We start from the raw sequence: 23,440 nt of genomic DNA, 5'->3' as shown, positions 1-23,440 counted from the left end.
ATTCATTATAGGATTATGCATAATAATATAAAATTTGAATACCTATAAGGAAATGTCTAAATAAACTATGATATATCTATAGGATGGAATATTATGTGCCCATTAAAATCATGTTCTCAAAGATTATCTAAGGACCTCGGAAGGTGCTTGTGATATAATTAATGTAAAGAAAAAGTCAAGGACAATACAGCATATAGAGTTTCTACTTAATTCAGGCCCATACCTCACCTGAAAGGATTTGATGGACTCTACCAACAGAGAATTGTTTTGATTTCCCAATACTGTCACCTTCACTTCATCATCTGCCAGATTCAGGACTTGTAGGAAAATCTCTTGGGAACCTGGCTGGGGTGGAGCCATTCCCTTGGGACAGAGAACACATGTCAGAATCACCAACAAATAATCCTTCAGATACAATGGGAACACATATCTCATTCCTGTTTCTGACAGCCTAGCCCATCTAGCCAAGAGAACATGGTTTTCTCCTTCTGAAGAGTATTTGGCTTAGAAAACCCTGAAGGCAGTTTGGAGAGGGAAACACAAGGTCAGTATAGCAAGCACCAATGCCAGGTAACGAAATCCATGATTCTTGACTTGGCCATCGCTGTATCCTTCATTCCCCAATAGTGGCTACTCAATCTGCCAAAAGATATTTGTTTGAGTACCTAGAAAGGCATCATATGTTCCCTAAAGTGATGGCTAAATATCTTGGATATTAGATTTTAGGAATTCCCTGAAAATACACTCTGAATCACTCAGGTGGGAGGTGGGCCTCATTTTGCATTGCTGCTCTACCCCTGTATCTGCTCATTTATCACAAATACTTACTATGCACCTCCTATAAAACAGGTACTGTGCTAGATCCCAGGGTATCAAGATTCAACAAGTCAGAAGAATGAATAGTACAGATATTATCCCGCCCTCATGGAGCTTAAGATTTATTGAACTCACATTTATTTTTATCTCTACAGCTGCTGCAACTGCAAATGCCAGGCATGCTAGGATCATACCAATAGCCATTTTCCTAAGCGATCTGCAGAGGAAAGGGAGAGGCAATTATATCTAAACTTTAGACTCTTAAGTATAAAATCCACCCTCCTTAGCCTATTCTTAAAGACTTTTCCTGATTTGGTCCCAATTACTTTTCAAAGTATTTCCTAGAACTTCCCTTCACACATCCTTCTTTCTCCTTTTACTTGAGTCACATCAAACTGCTCTTCTCTGTAATGCACCACATTTTCTCACCTCTACTTTTGCTTATGATGGTTTTTCTATTCATTATAATACCAAAAATAATAGCAATATAACCAGATTTATCGAACATTTGACAAATGCCAGGTGCTGTACATGCTTTACTTCATTTTCCTCTTCAGAAGTCTGTTGACCCTGGCAGCAGGAAGGGCTCTTCCTCTTCTATGCTCCCTTGGCACTTTGATTTTCCTTTTCTAGGAAACATATTTCTAGGAAACACTTAACATATTTTACCTATGTAATAGTTGTATTACATATATAACTTGCATTTGCTCTAGCTCCCTTACTATATAATACTCCTTGAGGGAAAGATTTTTGCTTGATTTACATTTGTATGACACTTGGTACTAAACTCCCTAAAATATCTGCTCAATGAATGAGTAAATGACCAAAAGCCAGGTGAATTTGGTAAAATGGTCATCAAAATGAAATCACTATTAAATCAGGAATGAACGGAGGCTTGAAACCCTCTTCTGCCAAACTTTACAAAGAATAACACTTCTATTTAGAATAAGGAAAAAGCAGTAATTAGGAACAATTCTATCCCCAGTCCTACGCAGTCTCCCATTTGTTTTATAGGGACAACAGGAGATTTAAAAGGATTAGTAGTCATCAAAGGCTTTGGGCTTCTTTGAAGAGACAACATTCAAGAACAAGGAGCAAGTTGGTTTAGGAGCCTAATCTCACATATTTTTGACTTTCCAGAAACATCTCATAGTTAAGTCCATAGTAATGATTTTGACTCTCATTAATTAGATCTAATTCCCATTTTTCAGTGTTAATAGGCACTTAATCTAACATGGAAAAATAGAAGCAGATAAATGATAAGCCAAAACAAATTATCACTAAGGAGAAAAATATTGACATTGAATCATTATCAAACTGGGCAAAGATTGAGTCAGTTTGGAGTAATACAGGCACAGTGAGCACTTACGAGAAGTTAATTCCACACTTGGAGATCAGACGATAAATGACAAGGTCAAACAACGGGATGAAGACAAGAACCAGAAAGGGATTTAGTACCTGTAACACCATGGTAAAGAGGATTAGCTACAAGAATTCTCCTACTGTGAGTGTGAGCACTGCTCTCATTTGCTTGTGTACACTCTCTCTCATATCCACACACACTTTTATCATTTTAAGTATAGAAGGATTCCACATTTCCCAATACCTTTACACCCAAAGACTTTATTTCCTTTGCATAGCAGCTTAGCTTCCAAATATCCTAAGGGACCAGTTTCACTCTGAGCCTGTTTTCCTGTCAATCATATTAGGCTCTCTTCCCTCCCATTTTCACCCATATTCTCCAGTTCCACAGCGTAAGGGGAAAATGTCAGGGCCAGAAGAAAGGAAGGAAAGAAGGAAGAACTGGGATTGTGGAACAAAGGGTTAAAAAAAAAAGAACTGGGAATCACCAATAAACAGAGATTCTGACTTCATTACTCACACAACAAAGCCTTACACCTTCTTTGACAATATTTCCATCATACTACCTTGACATGGAAAAAAAATCCAATGCTTATACTTAACCTGTGGCTCAAAACTTACTCTCCCTGGAATTGGGCAGGAGCTACTCACTTAACAGGGAATATGAAGGGGAAGTGCAGGGCTTAAGGAGAATGTTTTCATCTCTAAGTTTGGCCCTCCTCAGCATATAAGGAGAAAAGCATCAAATTATGGTTGTTAATCCTGATATTGTAGGTAAAGGCACAAATGAGGGAAGAACTAAGTCCCATAGCTATAGAGAAGTCTCCTACCTGCATCTGGTCCGGCTGAAGCACAAAAAAACCCTGAAACGTTATAATAAATTATATTTAGATGGGGGACAAAGATAAGAAAAACCTAGATCAACAATTTGGCTAATTAGCAGATGAGAAGCATATAAGAGAAAATTCATCAGGTGTTTGGTTCAGGGCCACTATCTTGCTTGCTAGAGTATTTGGGGATGGGAACAGATTTGGGATGGCTTTTGGCTATTTTTTGCTGAAGGTAGTTGGGCCTAAGGAAGAATATTCTTTTCTATGACCTACACTTTCCTTAACTTGAGAGAGAATAGAGTTGGTGTGTTTTTATTAATCTCAGCAACTGCAGTTGTAGGTGGAAATAACGTGAAGGACAAGATATCATGGTTAGGGCAAAGACTCTGTCTGACACATAGTGCTTCCAAAGTTGTTCTCCCGTGGGTCAACGAGAGGACCACCATAGTAAATTCTGGACAACAAGAGGGAGGGAAAAGGTAAAATTATATTTTGCAGGCTACAAATAGACTGATTAATATGACTTTGGTATCATTCCACCCTATCTTCTTCACAACTGAGAAGGTAGAAAAATAATACAATAATCTAAGAAGTGAACAATTAGGAGCAGAGATGGGACCTTGTTTGAGTGGACCAAAGAATGGAGATTAGACAAAGAGAAAATAATATTTACAACCTTCTCATTCCTTCCATATCCATGTACAAAATATTCCATTTCCTACAAGTTCCCTGCTGTGATCCCTACTGAGAGATGGAACAATTGTGTAGTAGCACCAATCAAACCTGTCTCCGCTGTGCTTAGATAGAAGAAAATCACCATCTTCGGTCTGTATCACTTCATTTGTTATCCTCTCAATACTTCCCTGTATACATTAAAACCTTTCCCATCCTTTTGTTCCTGATTTCTGAAGACAAGATTCTGGTTTTTATCTCTAGGCTAGCTTTCTTTTATCTTTGCCTACACTGTGCCTTCAGGCTAAATGCACCATTCTAATGACCTTAAGTCAGTTTTCAGGCAAAAACACAAAGAAATTAATTTTTCCTCAATATGAATGATGAAGAAAATAGTAGACTTCTCTAAAATCTCTACTACTTACCAAATTCCCATTCATCTTGGTGGCTTGCAAAGTCCATCGTGAACCCTAAGGAAAACAGACGGTATTATTAGAAATCCCTTTCCTATGAAAGGGAAGTGGCTGTAAGAAGAAAGTAGCTTTCAAAAGAACTATTCTTACCTGCTGGTCCAAAAGAGCCCAGAACATGGGCAATGGGATATAAAGGAATAGCACCCTGGTCAGTGCTTTTACATCCATAACGAGCTGCTTCTACAAGAAGGAAGAAGAGCAGGCAGAATTGCCACAAGTTCTATACATGGTTTTCTTGCATAAAATAGAAGTGTTCCCAAAAAAGTAAGAGAAGAAGTTGAATGTAATAGGAGATAATCAGTTTGAACATCAGGAAAGACTCCACTGAGCCATAAGATGTTTCTGCAGTTCCAACTTACTGGATATTTCTCAGCTGCCCAGTCTAGCCAGTGCTGTCTCTTTGGAATGTCTCCAGAACGGTTCTTGAAACGGTTGGAAAGAGCAAACTAGGGCAGAGCACAGACATCAGGGGGGTACAAAGAGAAACCATCCCCTGCCTTTTCTAATTTATTATCCCTTTCCTCAAACACATATACTTTTAGTGACTTACTCCAATTCTTTGACCTCATTAGGAATTGAATTTCAGAATATTTCAGATATAATTTTACCTATCCTTATTTCCTGTTGGTACCACTTATAACTATACTTCAGAATCTTATTGCCAATTTTTAAAAATGATTACCTTTTTTTTTACTTAATGGTTAAGTAGAGGCACAGAGGAAGACAAATTAATCTCAGCTCTCAAAAGGTATGGAAATAGAACAGAGGTCATTGAGAAAAATGTATACCCAGGTTTGAAGACCCATATTCTCAGCATAGCATCTTTTTCTTTTGATTCAAAAAGGCAGGTAAACAATTCATGGACTTACCCAGATACATTTGAAAACTTGAGCCACTATGTTTCCTTCAGGAGGTGGTTTTTTGTACATTTTGCTTCCCATTGCAAACACAACTGCAGTTGATACATAAAGAGGGTTCTTAGTTTCTCATTCAGTATGTCAGTGCAAAGGGCAGACTGCTAAACTGTGGGAGTGACTGGCAAATCTCATAAAGAGGTAACTAACTTACATTTCCTGACTTTGGGGTTATAAATATTACAGGTGCCAAGAAAAGATAAAATGGTCAATTGTTAAGAGAGATATCTGTTAATACTTTCATGTAATCACAGAAATGGAAGTCATCTTTGACTTCTTGCTGTTCTTTCTCCATCTCCATATCTGAAATGTTACCACTTGTCACTGATCCTCTTTCTTCAATGCATTGTCTGTCTGTCCCCCTACCCCTCTTTACATTACCACTGCTACCACCCTTGATCAGGACTTCACAGCTTCTATCCTAGATTATTAAAATGGACACCAACTAGTTTCTCATTCCCTGATCTCTTCCTTCTCTAATCTGATGTCAAATGTTTCTTTCCAGGATCTACTTAATAAACTCAAACTCCTGGCATGAAAGGCCTTCCCAAAGTCATTATTATCCTGACGGTTATTGCTATCACTACCATCTATTGAAGGTTTATTATTGTAAGTTCTTAAGAATTTTACATATTAATACATTAACTGATTTAACCTGACAAAATATGTACTACTACTCCCATTTTACACATGAAGAAACTGAAGATTAAAGAAATTAAGCAACTTATACAAGGTTACACAACTGGAAGTTGCCAGAAACCTCATTTTTGACCTGAGGCCTAACTCAAAAATCTATGCTTTCAGTCACTATAAAACATCTCATTCACTAATTCTTGAGTTATGCACTGTACAAGGGAATACAAGTAAAAAACACAAGGCCTCTATCCTCAAAGGAGCACACTTTGACCTATCATTTCCCACTTTATGTTTTATTCTTCTTCTTTAGGTACCCTATGCTCTAACCACTATTCATCATTCCTACTAAAAATTCTATTTTATATGATTTCTGTCCTTGAGTTCATTCCATTTCCCTTAACCTGCATCTTTATCCTTTAATCGCATCTCCACAGCTAATTTTAGGTGAATTTTATTTTGTTATTTTTCCTTTTATTCTCCAGATTAACAATGAGCTGGTATTACTTTTATAACTATAAAATCGTAAGTGTTGTGTTTTTTAAATTTTATTAAAGAAAAATCAATGAGAAGACTCTACCTTTGTACCCTCCCAGAGGTACTTTTCTTCTTAACAGATTTCCTAGCTCCAGTGAGATGTTCCTCTAATAAATCTGCTAAAGATGCCTTTCTCAGTGACCAGTAGCATTTTCCAGTATCCTCACACATCAGAAGGCATGAATCACTTTACTTTTCTCTCCCTTAACTTTCTAGTATCTCTCCATTCCTCTCAGTCACATTCACTCTACCACTTTTCTTTATGCATTCTCTCAGTTTCTCCAAAGTTCTCCAGATAGCACACTTTACCTACAATAGCCTTCTTATCGATGACCAAAATAATAGTTCAGGGGAAGAATGCTAATCCTGGGAGTCAAGTGGGCAGATAAAGAGGTACCTAGACAAGAGGAAAATTTTGGATGGGAAATAAACTAATCCTGAAACTAAGAATGATCCTAGCAAGAGACTGGACACCTCAGGAATGCTGGTTGCAATAGTGACAGTAGAGTGATAAAAGGAAGACTATGTAATCCACTAAGGTCACACTTAAATTTCAAGGCCACTTAACTAAAGAAGATGAGTAGGAATTTCGAAATTCTCTACTATCTATTGCCTCTAATACATGATGTTGCCTCTTACTTAACAAAAAAAATAGAAGCCTTCAAATGAAATTTCTTCAACTTCCTGCCACCAAATCTAATAATTTCTATATCCACATTCATTTTCTCCTCACTCCATTTAGGTGAGGGTGATGCTTTTCTTCCTGTCCAAAGTTAATTCTTTCATGTGTGTTTTCATACTCATTGTACTGTCTTTATTTATATGTTCAAACTCTTTCTATATTGGATTCTTCCTAATAATATTTAAACATGCTTAATATTCTCTCTTGAATCCATGTCACCTTCCAGCCATAAATACTTACTGTTTTCACTTTCTTACCTCTTATTTACTTCCCAAACTACTCTAATCACTCTTTAGCTTCCATAAATCTACCATAACTAATATCACCATATAAATGAACTACTTGTTGTTAGATTTAATAGACTTTTTTTACACTTTTCTCAATTTCCCACTCAGTAACATCTGTCACTCGGAATGAGTCCCTTCTTCTTGAAATCCTCTTAGTAGCCAAGATAGCACTGTTACCACTTTGGCCATTCCTTCTTAGTCTCATTTGTGAGCTTTTCTTCTTTGCCTGTCTTTTAAATCCTGGTATTCCTTGGGGTTCGGTCCTAGGCCCTCTTACTACCTTACTCTTATTAGCACTTAGTTACCTATCTTCACAGTTTATTACTACCCATATACAAATGACTCCATATATATATCTACAGGCCAAATATTTTTTCTGAGCTCTAAAACCTGTATTTCCCAATGACTGTTTGGTAACTCCAATTAGATGTTCCAAGAACATCTAAAATACATGTTGAAAACTAAATTCATCGACATTGCCCCAAACCTCTTCTCCCTCATTATCTATCTCAGTTAATGACCCCACTATCTACCCAGTTACACAAGTCAGAACCCTACACTTAATTGTGACTTATTGTCTCTCTTACTTCACATATCTAATCATACCAAGGTTTGCTAATTATACCAGGGCCAGGTATAGGGTGAGCTAAGTGAGGTACTCACCTCGAACACAAAATTTAAGGGAGTGCCAAAAATCATAGTCAAGATAAATATTATCCTTGCTTCACCCCTAACACAATCCTTTCTCCACATTATAGAATCATCATTGAAAAATAAATATCTAACAATCATGCCTCTATTCAAAACCTTTTTGGGGCCCCCCACTATCCCTCATGATAAAGTTCTAATTAATGATCTAAAAGGTCTTTCATTATCTGGTTTCTGCCTATTTCTCCCCTTTATCTTTCTCATTTATGCTCTAGGTAATCTGAATTACCTCAAGGTCTTTAAACATGTCATGCTATCTCTCACCTCCTGGTTTTACAGATACCATATTTTCTTTCTGTACAACTTACAATTTCTTCTTTGATTAATTGCTTTTCATCCCTTAGGTCTCACCTTAGCTGTCATATCTTTTGGCAAACTTTTTACAGCCCTTAAAGTCTTAATCAGACATTCCTTCTATGTGTTCCTAAAGCTCTCTCTGTACTTTCCCAGTTGTTACATTGATCACACTATATTGTACATTCCTATATACTTGTCTGTCTTCCTCTCCATACTGAACTATATAAATTCTTTGAGAGCATGAACTCTATAGCTGTCTAATTAATTCACCAATGAGACCCCAATATCTAGCACAGAATCTGGCACGCAATAGATTCATTAAATAAATGTTTGATGAATACATGAAATTAATTAATTAATTAAATTATAGTGAAGGGTCAGAGAATTGAGTTATTTATTAGCACCCAGAAAACTGAAGCCATTGACTAACAATGACATCTAGCACTTGTTTAACATCCTATAATTTATAACAGATTTCACTTACGGCATCTTTGTTGATCTTCATAATTACTCTGATATGTAAATATTATTGTCATGCAATGATCCAGAGGAGAAGACAGTGCTAATCAGTGGAAAACCATAAAAATATTTGGGAAAATACTTTGCTTTGAATGGAGAAGGAAGCAGAAAATATATTATCACAGCTCTCCTGGAATAAATTTCCTTGGTATTGGGAACTCTGAGTATTACTATCAGCCTCCCTGGTAGAAAATAATCAAACTGAACATTGAGGCTCTGTGCTCTTTTTCCTCTAGTGAGCTCTTTATGTATTTGGACTGGATATCTTCCAGGGGGGCGTCACCCTGAGGCTCAGAGTGAGAACAGGTTTCCAGGTCAGTGATTAGAGACAATCATGCCCAAGTTTCCCCTTAGGCTGCATAAACTAAGGAACACCACATCCTTCTTCTCCAGAACTGGGTTCTCAGTGGTAAAGAGAATGTCACTTGATCTAAGTTGCCTTAGTTTCCATCTACTTATCCACCTCTTCTTACTCTCTTTGCTCAAGGGCAAACTCTTTAGGAGCATTGCAGACCAGGGCCAGAATAGCTAAACCTAGAAGCTGCTTTAAAAGGCCTAGAGAATTAAAAATGTCTTCCAATTACCAAATAAATAACTATCAGATGGAGTAAACTAGTTTGCGAGAGAATTAATTATCTTCCTTGCTTCCTTACATATTATAGTGTAGAGCAGTGGATCACAACCTTGACTATACATTAGAATCACCTGAGATACTAAAAAAATTATAAACACCCAGGCCCCTAATTGGTCCTCCATGGGACCCAGAATTTGGTCTTTTTAAAGGCTCCACAGGAGATGTCTTTTTAGTTATGTAACCTTGGGCACTTTTTAAAAAACTTTCTGGACTTCATTTAGAATCTGTCTGCAAAGTCGGCTGGGTGTGGTAGCTCACACCTATAATCTCAGCACTTTGGAAAGCTGAGGCAGGAGCATCCCTTGAGGACAGGATTTTGAGACCAGCCTGAGCTATAACATAATGAGACCCATCTCTACCAAAAACTAAAAAAATTAGTCAAGCATGCACCACCTGGCCCTAGCTGAGGCAGGAGGATAGCTTAAGCCCAGGAGCTTGAGGCTGCAGTGAGCTATGATCACTCCACTGCACTCCAGTCTGGCTGACAGAGCAAGACCCTGTCTCTAAAAAAAAAAAAAAAAGACTCTATCTCCAAAGTCAAGGGAAATCCCCTACAATAACACTTACCTAATAGGGTTGGCATGAGGATTGAATGAAAAGGTTTCTGCAAAGTGCCTACATTGTGCTTTACATGTGGCAGGCATCAGTGATTATCAGTTTCCTTTGCTCCACTACACTTACCAAGTGCTATCACCATGAGCAATCCTGGAACTCCAAAAGCCAATGCATAACAGTCTTCTCCAAAACACTGCACATCTCCTAAGGAAAATGGGGGTGGGGGGAGAGTAACTCTGAATCTTGAATCTTTGATGCTTTATTCTACAAGCCCAGGTTCTTGAGATCATAGACATAGCCATCTTCTTTCCTCCCATCACCTAATCCATAATCCTTCTTTTGAACCAGACAAATCAAAACTAAAAGAAATTCTCACAGATTTTCAAGCTCTTGTGAAAGGAGAAGGTGGACAGCAGGAAGCTTTGAACAGCTTTTTGGCTGGCCAGAGTAAAGCCTTATACAGCGCCCCTCAGAAATGATCCTAACCTCTCAGCATGGGTGTGACAAATGTAGAAATCAAGCTCCCTGCATTGATGGAGAGGTAGAAGACCGAGAAGTATCTAGTCCGTTCCTCTGCCTGTAACAAACAGGATAAATCATCAGTGCAATGTGCCTCCTAGCTCCACCCACCCACCCCCGCCATGTTTAGATTCAGAGCTGGAGGCGCATACAAAGAGACAGATTCAGATATTGCCTCTGCGGTATCTGAACATCATATTAAATATTTAAAAACATGGCTGGATGACCCCAGACAAACATTTACTCAGCTTTCAAACTCCAGTACAAGAAGCTTTTAAGTTTTTTTACCTCCTTTACCTGGGCAAAAATGATCATCCTGTCCTCAGTGCCACTACGGTGTCCTATACATATCTATTTTACTATTAATATTAATGTCTTTGCATTAAATGTGTATTTCTTTCAGCAGGTTGTGAGTTTCTTTAGGGTAGAAATTGTACCTTACTCATTTCTGTTATCCCCAGTACCTAGCACAGCACCTGACATATATTAGGGACTGTATTAATTAAGTGAATAACTGAGTTAAACAGATTTTGTGGTAGGAGTGTGTGGTAGGAATAGGACAAGAACACAGGACAGTGGAGTAAACTGTTGATCAAGCAGATGGTTCACCTGGTGATTAAGGGGTATCTGCCAGAGAGTATAAAAGGAGATCAGCGGGCTTAGAAGTGGCTGGCAGAAACTTGGAGGTGGGTTTTTCCTATTAACTGAACTATCTTTGTGTTGCTGTTACCAATTGAAACAACTTTTAAATAAAGTTGCTGATGGCACATTTATCGTGTATTGCTGTGTTTCATTCTGACACCTCAGATCTGTTCCTTACACATTAGAACAATCGGTCCTTCCCCATTTTCAATTTATAGTGTGTTTTGCTTCCTCTTCTGTTTTCCATTTAAACCTTATTCCAGTCATCTAATTTGCATAATTCATATGCTCAGAATCCCACTTGCCAAAAGTCGGTTATTTCTCCAAAGTCAACTAGCATCTATGGACCCTTGGATGGATAAAGAGTATAAAATAACCCAAATGGTCTGGAAGGTAAGAGAAACACAGGAAGACAGGACAGGACAGAGAGAGAATAGAGGCAGAAAGAGATAGCAGGCTCTATGTCAGGGAGAGGGTAGACGAGGGAAGTCGAGGGAGAGAGACAGAGAGACAAGGGTAGGGGGTGGTGGCTAGGGGAGACAGAGATCAAAAAAATGATAAACACCTATAGAAGAGGGAATAGATACATGAAGACAGACAAAAAAGAAAACTGAGAGCAAAAGAGAGGAAGCCAGAAATGCTGACTGATCTAAGAATAGACTATTCCCTTGACTGTCACTGCTTCCTCATACAGGCCCATTTTTACCTTACCTATATTGTCTTATTTTTTCCCCACTGACAATGGAAAGCGTTTAGGAAAAGATGGAATGATCAGCCAGGCAAGTTCATCTATGTAAATGCATTCTGTTTCATTCCAATTGGTCATTTCCCCCTTGCTTAGAATCTCAAAGCTAGAGATGCTTAAATCATCTCTACACTACTCATTATCTCCCATTCCCCAAGTGCTTACCACATTTCTTGTTAAATATCTCAAGTAAAAGCAAACTCACTACTTCCAACTTTGTTTGCAGTTTTTTCTTCCATCAAGCAAACTGTTGACTTCCTGTAGCTTTCACTCACTGGTCTCAGAGTTAATCTTTGATTTCCTTCCAATACCTATAAGCAGCTATAATATTCTCCTTGATTCTTATCCAGGCTAAATATCCCCATTTTCTTCAACCTTTCCTCATAAGACATATCTTTTAGTTCCTCCACCACCACCATTCTGGTCACTTTCCTTTGAATGTATTTCAGTTTTTCTCTCTATTAACGACCAGTATCTAGCATTGAACACAACTCCTCAGATAGCAACTGACTAGTGGATTCCTTCAATCTTGGCAAATGTGTACCTGCCACGGACCCCTTTCAATGCTGGCTCTATATTCTTGAAAATATGGAAATTAAGGACTCTTACATGTTTTTCTTCAAACTGGTCTCCACCAAAAGCTGCCACACAGGGTTTGATACCTCCTGTCCCCAAAGCTATTAGACTCAGGCCGACCAATGATAGGACTCTGAAATGGAGAGGTGAGGATACTAACCATGTTGATACTAAATACAATTGTAGAGATGAACTATAGCATGGCAGAGAGGAAAAAATGTATACAAGGGCAAAGATCCTCTTCACATTTCTACCTTGTAGGCACTTTCCATTTGCCTTCATTCCTAGGAAATATTTATGGACACTTACCTTACCATATTTATGACCCTTGAGCCTCTGCTGGAAAGTATATATTGCACAGGGAGATTTTATTCCTGGTAGTTCCACTTTCCCCTTGTGCGCATCAAATAGAAGCAGATATTGAAGGAATTTCAGAGCTAACACAAACCAGTGTTTTTAGTCAAAGGGACACATCAATAGAAAGACCTTATGTAGGACCCTGATCCCACATACGCTTAGTAACCACAAAGTAAAATGTTCAAATTCACCATAATTAATAGGAGCAGTGTCAAAGATTTTTAATGGTATGCCAATAAGAAGGTCTCTGATATTTATTAAATTTTCAAATAACATTCCTAACTCATAGGATAAACACAAGTATAGCCCCATTATACCATAAATATATATGACCTTCTTCCTGAACAACTATAATTCTCTCTACCTACTGAACCAACAGATATCAGAATTTATCAAATGCCTCTAGCACCATAAATGTAAATAGCAATGGAGTATATGGAGCTATGCATAAATGGAAATACTCCAAGGTTTGAATTTGACCTCTACAATGTATTATAAGGAAATATTACAGACATTTTTAACCTTGGTGAAGTATACATGCATGGATGAATGAATAGGCAAGGGAATATGGATGCTTGAGGGTTTTAATTATTTTCAAGTATATGAAGAGGATACTAGCAAGGCATTCTTCAAGTCCCCAAAACAAATGAATTCAGATAAAGTAGGAAAGAGTTCAGCTGTTTAAAAAGCTTTTTTTCTTAACTGGTTTGGTAATAACATTGTAGATTGGAAAATAAAGGAACATCTGTGGTTAGAAAATAGGAAGTCATTTGTAATGAATGCCTGAAACATATTCCTGTCTAATGGGAAAAAAGCAGTTGAGTTGATTCCACGATTTTTACTCACGTGTGTACCACTGGTCCCCCCAGTATTGGTAAGGCACCCAAGGACTTGATCACATGGCCAAGAACATACACCAGGGAGAGATAGATGATTGTCCTGTTGAGAGAGTTAAATTAGTCAGTCTGAAAACAGAATTCAGAGACTTGAGTAACACAGACTCATGGTTCATACTGTTCTCAGTGTGGGGATAAATGGAGGAGGAGGAGGAAGGGGTGGAGGAGGAAAGAATTACCTGAGAAACGCAAATAGAAACAATAATGGTGAATGAAGCAAACAGACTAGGAAAAGGGAGTACAATTCTTCACCCTGTAGTGTTAGAGGTAATAGACATTCCCTTTAAATTCCTATTTTATACCTACCCTCTCCTTTTCCTGACCCCTCACTCCACACATACACAGAGTAACCCTACTTTTGTACAAATATGATAGGAGTGGGGTGGATTCGTAGCAAAAGTGACAATGTTTTAAATTAGGAGAACCAGTAGAACAGGATACTTTGACCTGAGGTGCTTTTCTCTGGGAATGTCTTTTGCTCTAGAAAGCAAGAGGAGTTGAGGACAAACTCTAAGTAAACAGGAATGGCTAACACAAAGGACTTTCTCTAACCCCAAGAAACACTGGGATTCATACAGTTCAGTTTCCTAAAAAAAAAAAAAAAGAAAAAGAAACACTAGGATATATAGAGAGATAAAAATTACCTTTTAGGTTCAGCCTGGGTAACTTGGACACTTGGGTTAATTGTAATCCCCACCACAGTTTCCTCATGGACAAGTTACCAGCATTAAGAAAGTAGCCAGGGACTTAGAGTAGACTGTCCAGTGATAAAAATCATGCAGTTGGTAGGAACTTCCTGTTGTGTTTTCCCAAGGAACTTGAACAGCAGATAGGTTGAAGAGCAAGGAATTCCAGTAACAACATGTAGACAGATACATTGAAATATGGCACGCTACAGCATATACCTCCTACGTGTATTACCATACCAGCATTCTCTTGAAATGTAAGTAGAATGTCAGTGCTACAGTGAAACTTGGAAATTATATAGTTTACATCTGTGACTTTAAAGTGTTAAATGCTAAAGAATATAAAGAATAGAATGGAATAAAAGTGAGTAGATGCAAGAAATCATCTCAGAACGTGGATTTCTCATTTTAAATGCCTAATATTCTTCCTAGGTTGGCTTTAAAGGGTATATAATGACAAGTTAGGGATAAGAAGTTCAGCAACTAATTCAGGACTAATTGACATCAGGGAAGGGGGCAAACTTCCCCAAAAGGCCTTGTATAATAGTATCTTCTAAAGAAAGTTCTCTTTGTTATAATAAAAAGAATAAATAGGAAGAAAGGCAATAAAAAGGAACAGAAAAAAGGCTAGCTATCGTGAACTTAAAAGAGATTATCAATGTTAGATCATTAGAAAGAAAAAAACAACAAAAGGATTCTGAGCTGGAATGATATAGTCTGGGTAGTAAGATAGATCAGTAGCTAGTTGTTGGAGTGAATGAATGAGAGAATTTTAAGTAGTTTAGCAGGAAAATAGGTGAATTTCTAAATGAAAGACTCGTAGGAAACAGTCTAGATATGAAAGATGGAAGAGAGGAATCTAATGGCAAGAAACTTCAACAGAAGGAGAAAGAAGTCAAGAGAGATTTGAACACTCTGGGCCATTAGGATCATGATAATCTTAACCACAGGACATGGAACTGGTTTAGGTTGATTTGACCAATCTCCCAATTTTACAAATCAAGAAATTGAAATCCAGAAAGGTCAAATGACATTCTTAAAAATTATATTTTAATTGATATCAGGGTTAGGCTTAGAACTTCTACTTTCTAACTTATAGACCACCATTCCTTTGGTTTTATCATGAATAAGTTAATGTGGAAAAAGAAAAGGGATGAGGAAGAAGTTATAAATCTTATTTCATCATAAGAATATAAAAAGCCAGAGCCATTTTTAATAAGAGCTTAGAAACTGAGAAGGAGGATTTACGGAGACAGAGAATGTGTAGTGATGGCAGAGAAAGAGATCTTGCATGAAGAAAAGAAGGTCAGTTCCGACCAGAGGAAAAAAAAAAAAAAAAGGTAAGAGCAAGAAAGGACATATCTACCCACTCAGAGAAAGAGAAAGGAGATGCATATAGAGGATACTCAAAAGCATAATAAACACATTTAAGAGAGTGGTTCTTAGTGATTGCCAAGGTCAAAGGCCCAAACGGATAGGTATGTGTCATAGGGTATAACAACTAGGAACTGTGACTAAAAATGTTTTTCTCTCTTAATAGTAACTTGGCACTAAAAATAGCATCCTATCATGTAGTTAACCCTCTCAGTAAATGTTTATACAAAGCATGAGAAGCCAATATACATGTTTAATAATTTTCGTTTTCTACTGTGTACCTATTGGCTAGTCTTTCCTGTGTGTAGCCCTGAAGGAAGCCTCACTTCTCTCCTGGCATAGGGAGTTCCTTACACAAGAGCCAGGGACCTTGAGTGCTCATTTCCTTTTAATAAAGCTATTATATAATTCTGGGAAGGATTTTTAATAGAAGTTGTTTACTAAATTCAGAATATTGTCCCTTCAAGGTTTGAAAAATCTTTCTAGTGCTATAAAAGGTTTTTCACTCCCAAGACCACACATAAAGAAAACTAAACACACACACACACATACACACACACTGACTCAGGCAGAGGAACACATGACACATTGACATATGAAAGATGGGGAAGAACTTACAGTTCAAAACATAAATCTATCTTATTTTCTTCAATTAATGAAGAAAAGAAGGCTGTAGATTAAAATTAGAGAAGATAGTGAAGGAGGAATCTGCTCATTTTCTGATTTTCCAGCTTACAGACATCAGGAATAAAGAATGGTGGGTGAGTAGTTTTAAGTAGTTATTTCCTTTGGTTGCTGTTATCATTCTGTTTGTATATGTGAACACACACACACACATACACACACACATACACGTTTCTATGGGAGAACAAATTATCCATCTTTTCTCTAACTCATTTCCTTTCTGAATAAGATACCAATCTCCCCCAAGAGTTTTGTTATTTAAAAAGCAACCAAAATACCTACAAAAAAGTAAAAGTTATCTTCATGCCTGTCTATATCTATCTTTAGTTTTGTGCCTATATTTGAGAGTCTGAGAGTGAATAAATGTATTAATTCAAACATTTATTGTGGGCCCACCATGTACCAGGCACTGTTCTAGGTACTATGGATAAAAATATAAATGACTTTGTCTTCTAAGTGTTTGGAGGAAGATATCAGATTCATATACAAATGATTATAATAAGATAGAGTTTGGTAAATGTCATCTGAGAGAAGAAAATAAAGAGTTCAGAGAACCCTAGATTACTCCTGGCTAGTAGTAAAAGGTGAGGGAATATGCTATGGAACATTCCGTAGCATAGGTGGTATTCGAGCTGCGCTTTTAAGGGTTTGGGCAAGGGATGGGAAGGTAGAGGAGTCCATGAAGTAGCAACAGTGCAAGCAGACATGGAAAAGAGATGTCACTGGATATTGTTAGGGAAATATTAATATTCAGTTTTTCTCCAGTGGCTATTATTGAAAGAGAGTAAGTATGACAATAGCACAGAAAGGTAAGTTGAAGTAAGATTAGTAGATGGTGATTTGTTTACTAGAAATTTTTGAACAGAATAGTAATGTGATTAGAAATTTCTTTTAGGAAGATTAATCTGGCAGTAGTGTATATGCTCATTTGTAGGAAAAAGATATGGAAAGCAGTAAAAAGCATTTTAGGTGTCTATTTCAATATCTTGGTTTAAAGACAGTGAACACTAACACTAGGGTGGTAGCAATTAATGGCAGTGGATTTAGTGTTGAAAAAAGATAAATGTGAGATGTAGAAACAGAATTGGTAGAATTTGGTATCTGAATGAATGTGGGAATGTAGAAAATCCAGGAAAAGAACAGGTTTGGGGAGGAAGGACAAGGTGGAACATCTAGAAGGTGAATGCCGATATGCAGTACACTAGAGTTTGAATGAGAGGTTATGATAGAGTTTGAGGAGCTATTTGCATATAGCTAATATCAAAACCACAGAACTTGCTAAGGGAGAATTTGGAGAAAGAGAAGAGGGTGAAAGTTATAACCCGGGGAAATGTTTACACTCAGGAAAGAGTGAAGTAAACAAGAGACAGAAGAGGAGCCAGATAAAAACACAAAAATGTAAGAGGAAGAGAGTGAGAAAATACAGTGTTAGAGAAGGCCAGGAAGTTTTAAGAACATAGGAGTAATAAACAGACTGAAATGTTAAAAACAAGTTCAAAAGGAATAAGAATTTATAGAAGACCATTGGAATTTCTTAACAAAGAAATCATTATCAATAGTTTTAGGGAGTAATTTCAGCAGGAGAAAAAGATGATTTATACTATATCTTCTTGTACTTACTATACTATGCTCTGTATTAAAGCTATTTGAATATGAACAATGTAAAGCAGGTATTTTGTGTAATTCATCTCTTTATCCTCCACGGTTCTTTAGATAGATAGAAGGTGCTAAGTAAACATTATTAAATTAAATTGGATATAACGAAATTAAATTAAATTGGATTCTATTACATTGCATTAGATTACTCTACCATAAGAAGTGATAATGAAGAGAAAGAATGGCAAGACACACAAGTGATTCTTTTTAAAATTTTGTGGTAATGGTAATAAGAGAAAGAAGACAGAAAAAGAGGGTCAAGAAGAGTTTCGCTTGTTTGCTTAAAGCTATTAGAGATTCGCATCTGCATCTAGGTACAGGAAAGGCTCTGGCTCTGAGGGAGAATTTGAAGGCAAGAAAGGGGAATATTGAGGGCACAAAAACCTTAGGGAGAGCGATCTAGATGATGGTGATCATATATAAAAAGTCACCAAGCTGAACAGTTAAGACTTTTGGTCTTGTGTACTTTATGTAAATTATACCTCAATAAAAATAAATGCTACAAAATAAAAATACCTCAAGGATTAAGTCAAGGGCACAAGCAGAGGTGGTTGTTATATTTCCTCTGAATTAGGCAGGAAGCTATTGCTCATCAAATTATGAAACTATATTTCTTCAATCTTAAAGGAAGTTATTTTAAAAATAAATAAAGATGCTATTTCATGTATGTGAGCCTTTATTCTATAAATGAATAAATAGATCATGGCTTATACTTTCTATTCTGCACATAGTGCCAACCCCATCTGGATGAATTGGTGACTACTACTACATATGTGGTGAACATAGATCCCAGCCACCTACTCACCATTCCTGTCCCATGTCAAGAAACTGTTCAGTACTGTGCTGTGTCTATAGATATAGGTGCTTATTAAACACTTTTAGGACAATGAATATATATAGGCCAAAGTAAGATATAAACCAGAGTTTACTAAAGAAGACTCCTTAAAACACTAGGTCCACAAAATACTCCGAAAAAATATACCATGGTCAAACTAGTTTGGGAAACAGTACATAATAGAAATTTCTCTTAAAGATTTTACATATTTGTATGTTAAAGGGTATAAGAAATCATGCAGTAAGAAAACATTAAGGAAATGCTAATTTAGACAAATCCATGGTTGAAAAGTCCATAGAAAATAATTGGCAATGGGTATCCAAGATCCATCTCTAGCCTATAAGGATACTGTTATAGGAAACAACTGTAACATTATACCATAATATGTCTCTTGGTGCTATTTTTAGGGACTTAAAAGATACTGAACCGAATGGACCAGTAGTCTAACCCATGATAATATATATTATATTCTTAGGAAGGAAACTACAAAAAGAGATTAGAGAAGAGAAATAGATGGTAAAAGAACTGAAAAGAGGGACTCATAAGAAGATACTGAAAGAGTTGGAATGATTCAATCTAGAGAAGAGATGAAGAAAGTGTCAAAAAGCTACATAAAGGTCTCTAAAATTACAAACTTGCCGGTGGGTAGCACTCTGAGATCAGAACAAGATTTGATCTTAAACTATACAATGGAAGATTAAAATTAGATTTAAGTGTAAAATACCTCTTGACTGAAAAAGATGTAAAAACATTGGAAAAACTAATAATGAAAAGAAGTAGACTTTCTTTGTTTTCAGTCTTAGATCCTCATTTGTCATGGTTGACATAAGTATGTTTTTGCTTGGAGGCAAGAAGCTAGAAGTGATAACCTTCTGTACAATTAATCTGTGAAACTTGTAGAGATATGACCTCCCATCTTCCTTACTTGAATTTCCCCAACCATGAGTCAGCAATGGCTGCTCCCAGAATGGGCGTGAAATAACAGAGGCTGCTGAAGGCATGGTATATAGATGTGGAGGTATCTTCATTCCAGTGCAGGAAATACAGGAAATACAGGGTCAGCACAGCTGAAGTTGAAAAAAAAAAAGGAAGGGGGGAGACAAAACAAGATAGATACATTAAAATGGCTTATGGAAAAGTATATTTAATCTCTTGTATTTGAAGGTGATATGACCTTCAGCACTACCATCAGCAAAGTGACTGAGGTGACTGCCAGGCAGTAGAAGCAGGGCCCATGGGAGTTATGGGAGTGAATGGGGCTATGCTGAATGTACAAATATAATACTCTTCCCTTCGGTCTATGTTCATCCATAGCATCGCTTGGGCTAACCATGAAGATAACATGGTGCTTCCAATATCCCTTCCCTCTCCTCTCCTTCCCAGTAACAATATAGTTCATAGACCTAAGGATCAGGTACAAAATTGGGACTCACATGATGAGAGCTTTCCCACTTACATTCTTTTTTCTTCTTAGAGATAGGATATCACTATGTTGACCAGGATGGAGTGCAGTGGCTATTTACCAGTGCGATCATAAGCACATTACACCTTCAAACTCCTGGGCTCAAGGGATCCTCCCCCCTCAGCCTCCCAAGTAGCTGGGACTACAGGTGTGTACCACCACCCTGGCTCTTATATTCTCACAGGCTGTGTTCTGGTTTCTGTCAGGCCTTTCTGATCTTGGCCTATATGGGTTATTACATGAAATCCTATGAGCCATTTATTGGAAGTCTTGGCCAAATGAAAGGCCAATTTGGACCAGGGCAGAAAGAACGGATAAGGGAAATAAGTGCCTGTGAAGAGACCAGGCTGTTACAGATATGGGGTGAGCATGAGTGGAGAAAAGTAGGACTCTGGGACACAAAATTACCTTTCATGCCATAATAGGAAAAGCGCTCACAGAATTCATTCACCACAATGAAGGCAATGCTCAGTGGATAGTTGGAGCCACAGATTTTCTATGCAACAAAAAGGCAATAATTTAAGCATGAACTGTTTTTCCCTATTTCAACCACTAGATTGCTTCACAACAGAAAAATTCATTTATTTTACAATGCCATGGTAGGTAATAAGGAGCAACAGTCTCTACTCTTCATGAAATAGCTATTATCACACTAAAAGTGCTTACATTGCTAATTTAGGAGTAATAGAAGCTAACCTGAATGTTGCTTTGTTCTTCATTTATTTATCATGAGACTGTTCAGACATTCCTTGATCCTAGATACCAGGACCTGCTCATCTTCCTATAACCACTAAACGAAAAGTCTGGGGCTCTGGATGAAAGAATAATCATAATTTCTAGGAACAGAATGAAGACGTACTGTATGGAGTACCTGATATCCAAGCAGTTTAGATTCAGATGTCAATATCTGCTTAGCTCCACCATGGGGACTGGCCCCTTTCATCCTCACCTTTCCTGTTCACCATGCTAGAAAGAATTCTGGAAATATAATGGCTTTCCCTTTAGAGGCAACTGGAGCCAGGCACAGAGCCTAATTTGTAGGGTAGACACTCCTAAAGGTGAACTAACTGATCACCTTGACTCTGGACAGAGAGTTCTTAAATCCTATAAAATTGAATGTCCACTCTTCCTATTAAAGAGATTCTATAACATTTTCATGATAATCCTACTGGACATTAAAAGGACTATGCTATTTCATGCACTGCATCAGTCAGAATATAAGGAATGTTATGGGTTATTTCAAATCCCTACACATTATAACAGCTTAACTAACATGAGGGGATGGAGATACCTGTCCTTGGCACAGTCAAATCTTATCATGAGATTTATATTGTCTCTTATTTCATAAGTAAGCAGCCTTAAATTTTGGGGGACCAGAAGAGATATAACTAACTAAATAAATAGATAAAATAATAAATTAATGTATCATTCTTTTACTCATATGGATATACATAAACAATCCTCATAAATATTAATATATGCTAATATATGACAATAACTTGCTTGGAAGACACAATAAACTGGGCTTCTTACCTTCTCAGCTCACAGCTTGGGAATTATGCAATCTGGAGTTTAGTTAACACACTGTCACTAGCTATGCAACTCTGTCACTGGCTGTGTTAACATATTGACACTGGCCATGTCACTACACTTGTCTCTATGACTCAGTTCTGTTATTCCAAAGAAATGAAACTAATACTACCTTTTGGTCCATAGTAAAAACTCAGTAAATATTGGCTATTATTACTATATCCTCTCCACTTACAGGATTTCAATATGAGTATTGAATGAGATAATAAATATAGAAGTACTTTAACAAGTATATAATGCAAAACATTATGATTACTTCTTGTTTCTTTGTCCTATCTCCCACTGTAAATTGGGAACACATAGTAACAGAGATTGAATCTATTCTGAAACCTCTGTTGGTGTCCAGCTGAAGGCTCTGCACACAGGGGGAACTAAGGGTTGAGTTTTTATATTGGTAAAGAAAGAACAATCACACACAGTTCTCCAGACAGAAATGCTTGCCAAATTTCCCTGGACATTCAAATTGCTTTTCCCCCCACCCCCCAGGGAAACTCAGAATATGCAATGAAATACAGCAAAGCCCTGGATCTCAACTGAAGAACTTTGACTACCTCTTCCTGCTGCTTTTTCTCCTAGGTAAAGGAAACTTTTGTTTAGATTTGGTTTTCAGGTGAATTCTAACTCCAAGAGAGAATAGTTTTTGTATCCTAAAACAGCTCAGCCTGAAGCTTCAGGGGCCAAGGAAGAGCCGAAAGAGCAAAACTATTCTTGTCAGAGGCAGAACTGAATCTGAGGACTCACCGGAGGTGGCTTCTTTGGAGGACTGGGAGGTCGAGGTGGTACCTCTTCAGTGGAGACAGGTGAAAAAAGAGTTTCCTTGGACTCATTTTTCTGGAAGGGATTCATGGCTGGCTCCTTACTCTCTCTCTCCTCAAGCATTTGGCTTCAGTAGGCAGTTAGGACAGCTGCCAGGCTACTGTGAAAAGGGGGACTGGGAGGGGGAGGGGGGTGGCTTCAGCAACTGGGTTTAACCCTGTGCGTGTCAGCTTCAATAGCTGCCTGATCCAGAGCAAGGCAGGAAGCTATAGTTCGAAAGAATGATTGTGCAAAAGGGAGACCATGGGGAAATGAGAACATGTCAAAGATAGAATGAGACAATGCTAGAGAATTGATACGAAAATCTGTTTAGGAAAGATTATATTTGCAAATAGCAAGCACAAGATAGTTAAGAATACCATGCCTTGAGCATAGATTAAAAGACTGATTTCAAGGTAACAATAGCTGTCATTTATTGAACATCTATTATGTATAAGGTTAATATATGTATACGAATTATATATGCATGTGTATACATAATATTTATATTTATTCTAATTATTACTGTCCTCCTTTTATAGAAACTAATGTTCCAAGAGGTTAAATAATTTGTTCCAAGTTACATGGCCAGTAAGTGGCAGATCTGGAATTTTCACTATGCCATGACAGCTGGGAAAGGTAGAGATTAGTATCAGTAATGACTCGGGTCATTATCCAGGTATGGAGGTTATGTAAATGGAATG

The 23,440-nt window shown here is 37.4% G+C and overlaps 1 protein-coding gene across 1 annotated transcript in view; it reads right to left on the bottom strand.

Annotated features, from left to right (window-relative positions):
• The window catches only part of SLC15A2 (solute carrier family 15 (oligopeptide transporter), member 2), a 31,364-nt gene extending 8,548 nt beyond the window's left edge, over positions 1–22,816 (bottom strand). The window contains exons 1-15 of the mRNA XM_012641922.1: positions 22,683–22,816; positions 20,760–20,847; positions 19,815–19,956; positions 13,605–13,697; positions 12,435–12,534; positions 10,406–10,496; positions 10,046–10,123; positions 5,023–5,105; positions 4,513–4,599; positions 4,244–4,333; positions 4,106–4,150; positions 3,009–3,041; positions 2,186–2,274; positions 952–1,033; positions 229–363 (exon numbers count right to left, since the gene is read on the bottom strand). Coding sequence (XP_012497376.1) covers positions 229–363; positions 952–1,033; positions 2,186–2,274; positions 3,009–3,041; positions 4,106–4,150; positions 4,244–4,333; positions 4,513–4,599; positions 5,023–5,105; positions 10,046–10,123; positions 10,406–10,496; positions 12,435–12,534; positions 13,605–13,697; positions 19,815–19,956; positions 20,760–20,847; positions 22,683–22,787 — 1,341 coding nt within the window. The 5' untranslated portion in view covers positions 22,788–22,816. The remainder of the gene's footprint in view (positions 1–228; positions 364–951; positions 1,034–2,185; positions 2,275–3,008; positions 3,042–4,105; positions 4,151–4,243; positions 4,334–4,512; positions 4,600–5,022; positions 5,106–10,045; positions 10,124–10,405; positions 10,497–12,434; positions 12,535–13,604; positions 13,698–19,814; positions 19,957–20,759; positions 20,848–22,682) is intronic.
• Between the last annotated feature and the right edge of the window lie 624 nt (positions 22,817–23,440).

Source organism: Propithecus coquereli, unplaced genomic scaffold (genome assembly GCF_000956105.1).
Source record: "Propithecus coquereli isolate 6110/MARCELLA unplaced genomic scaffold, Pcoq_1.0 Scaffold10, whole genome shotgun sequence".
NCBI classification, from domain to species: Eukaryota; Metazoa; Chordata; class Mammalia; order Primates; family Indriidae; genus Propithecus; species Propithecus coquereli.
The sequence above is the reverse complement of the archived record's forward strand: the minus strand, read 5'-3'. Positions and strand labels throughout refer to the sequence as shown.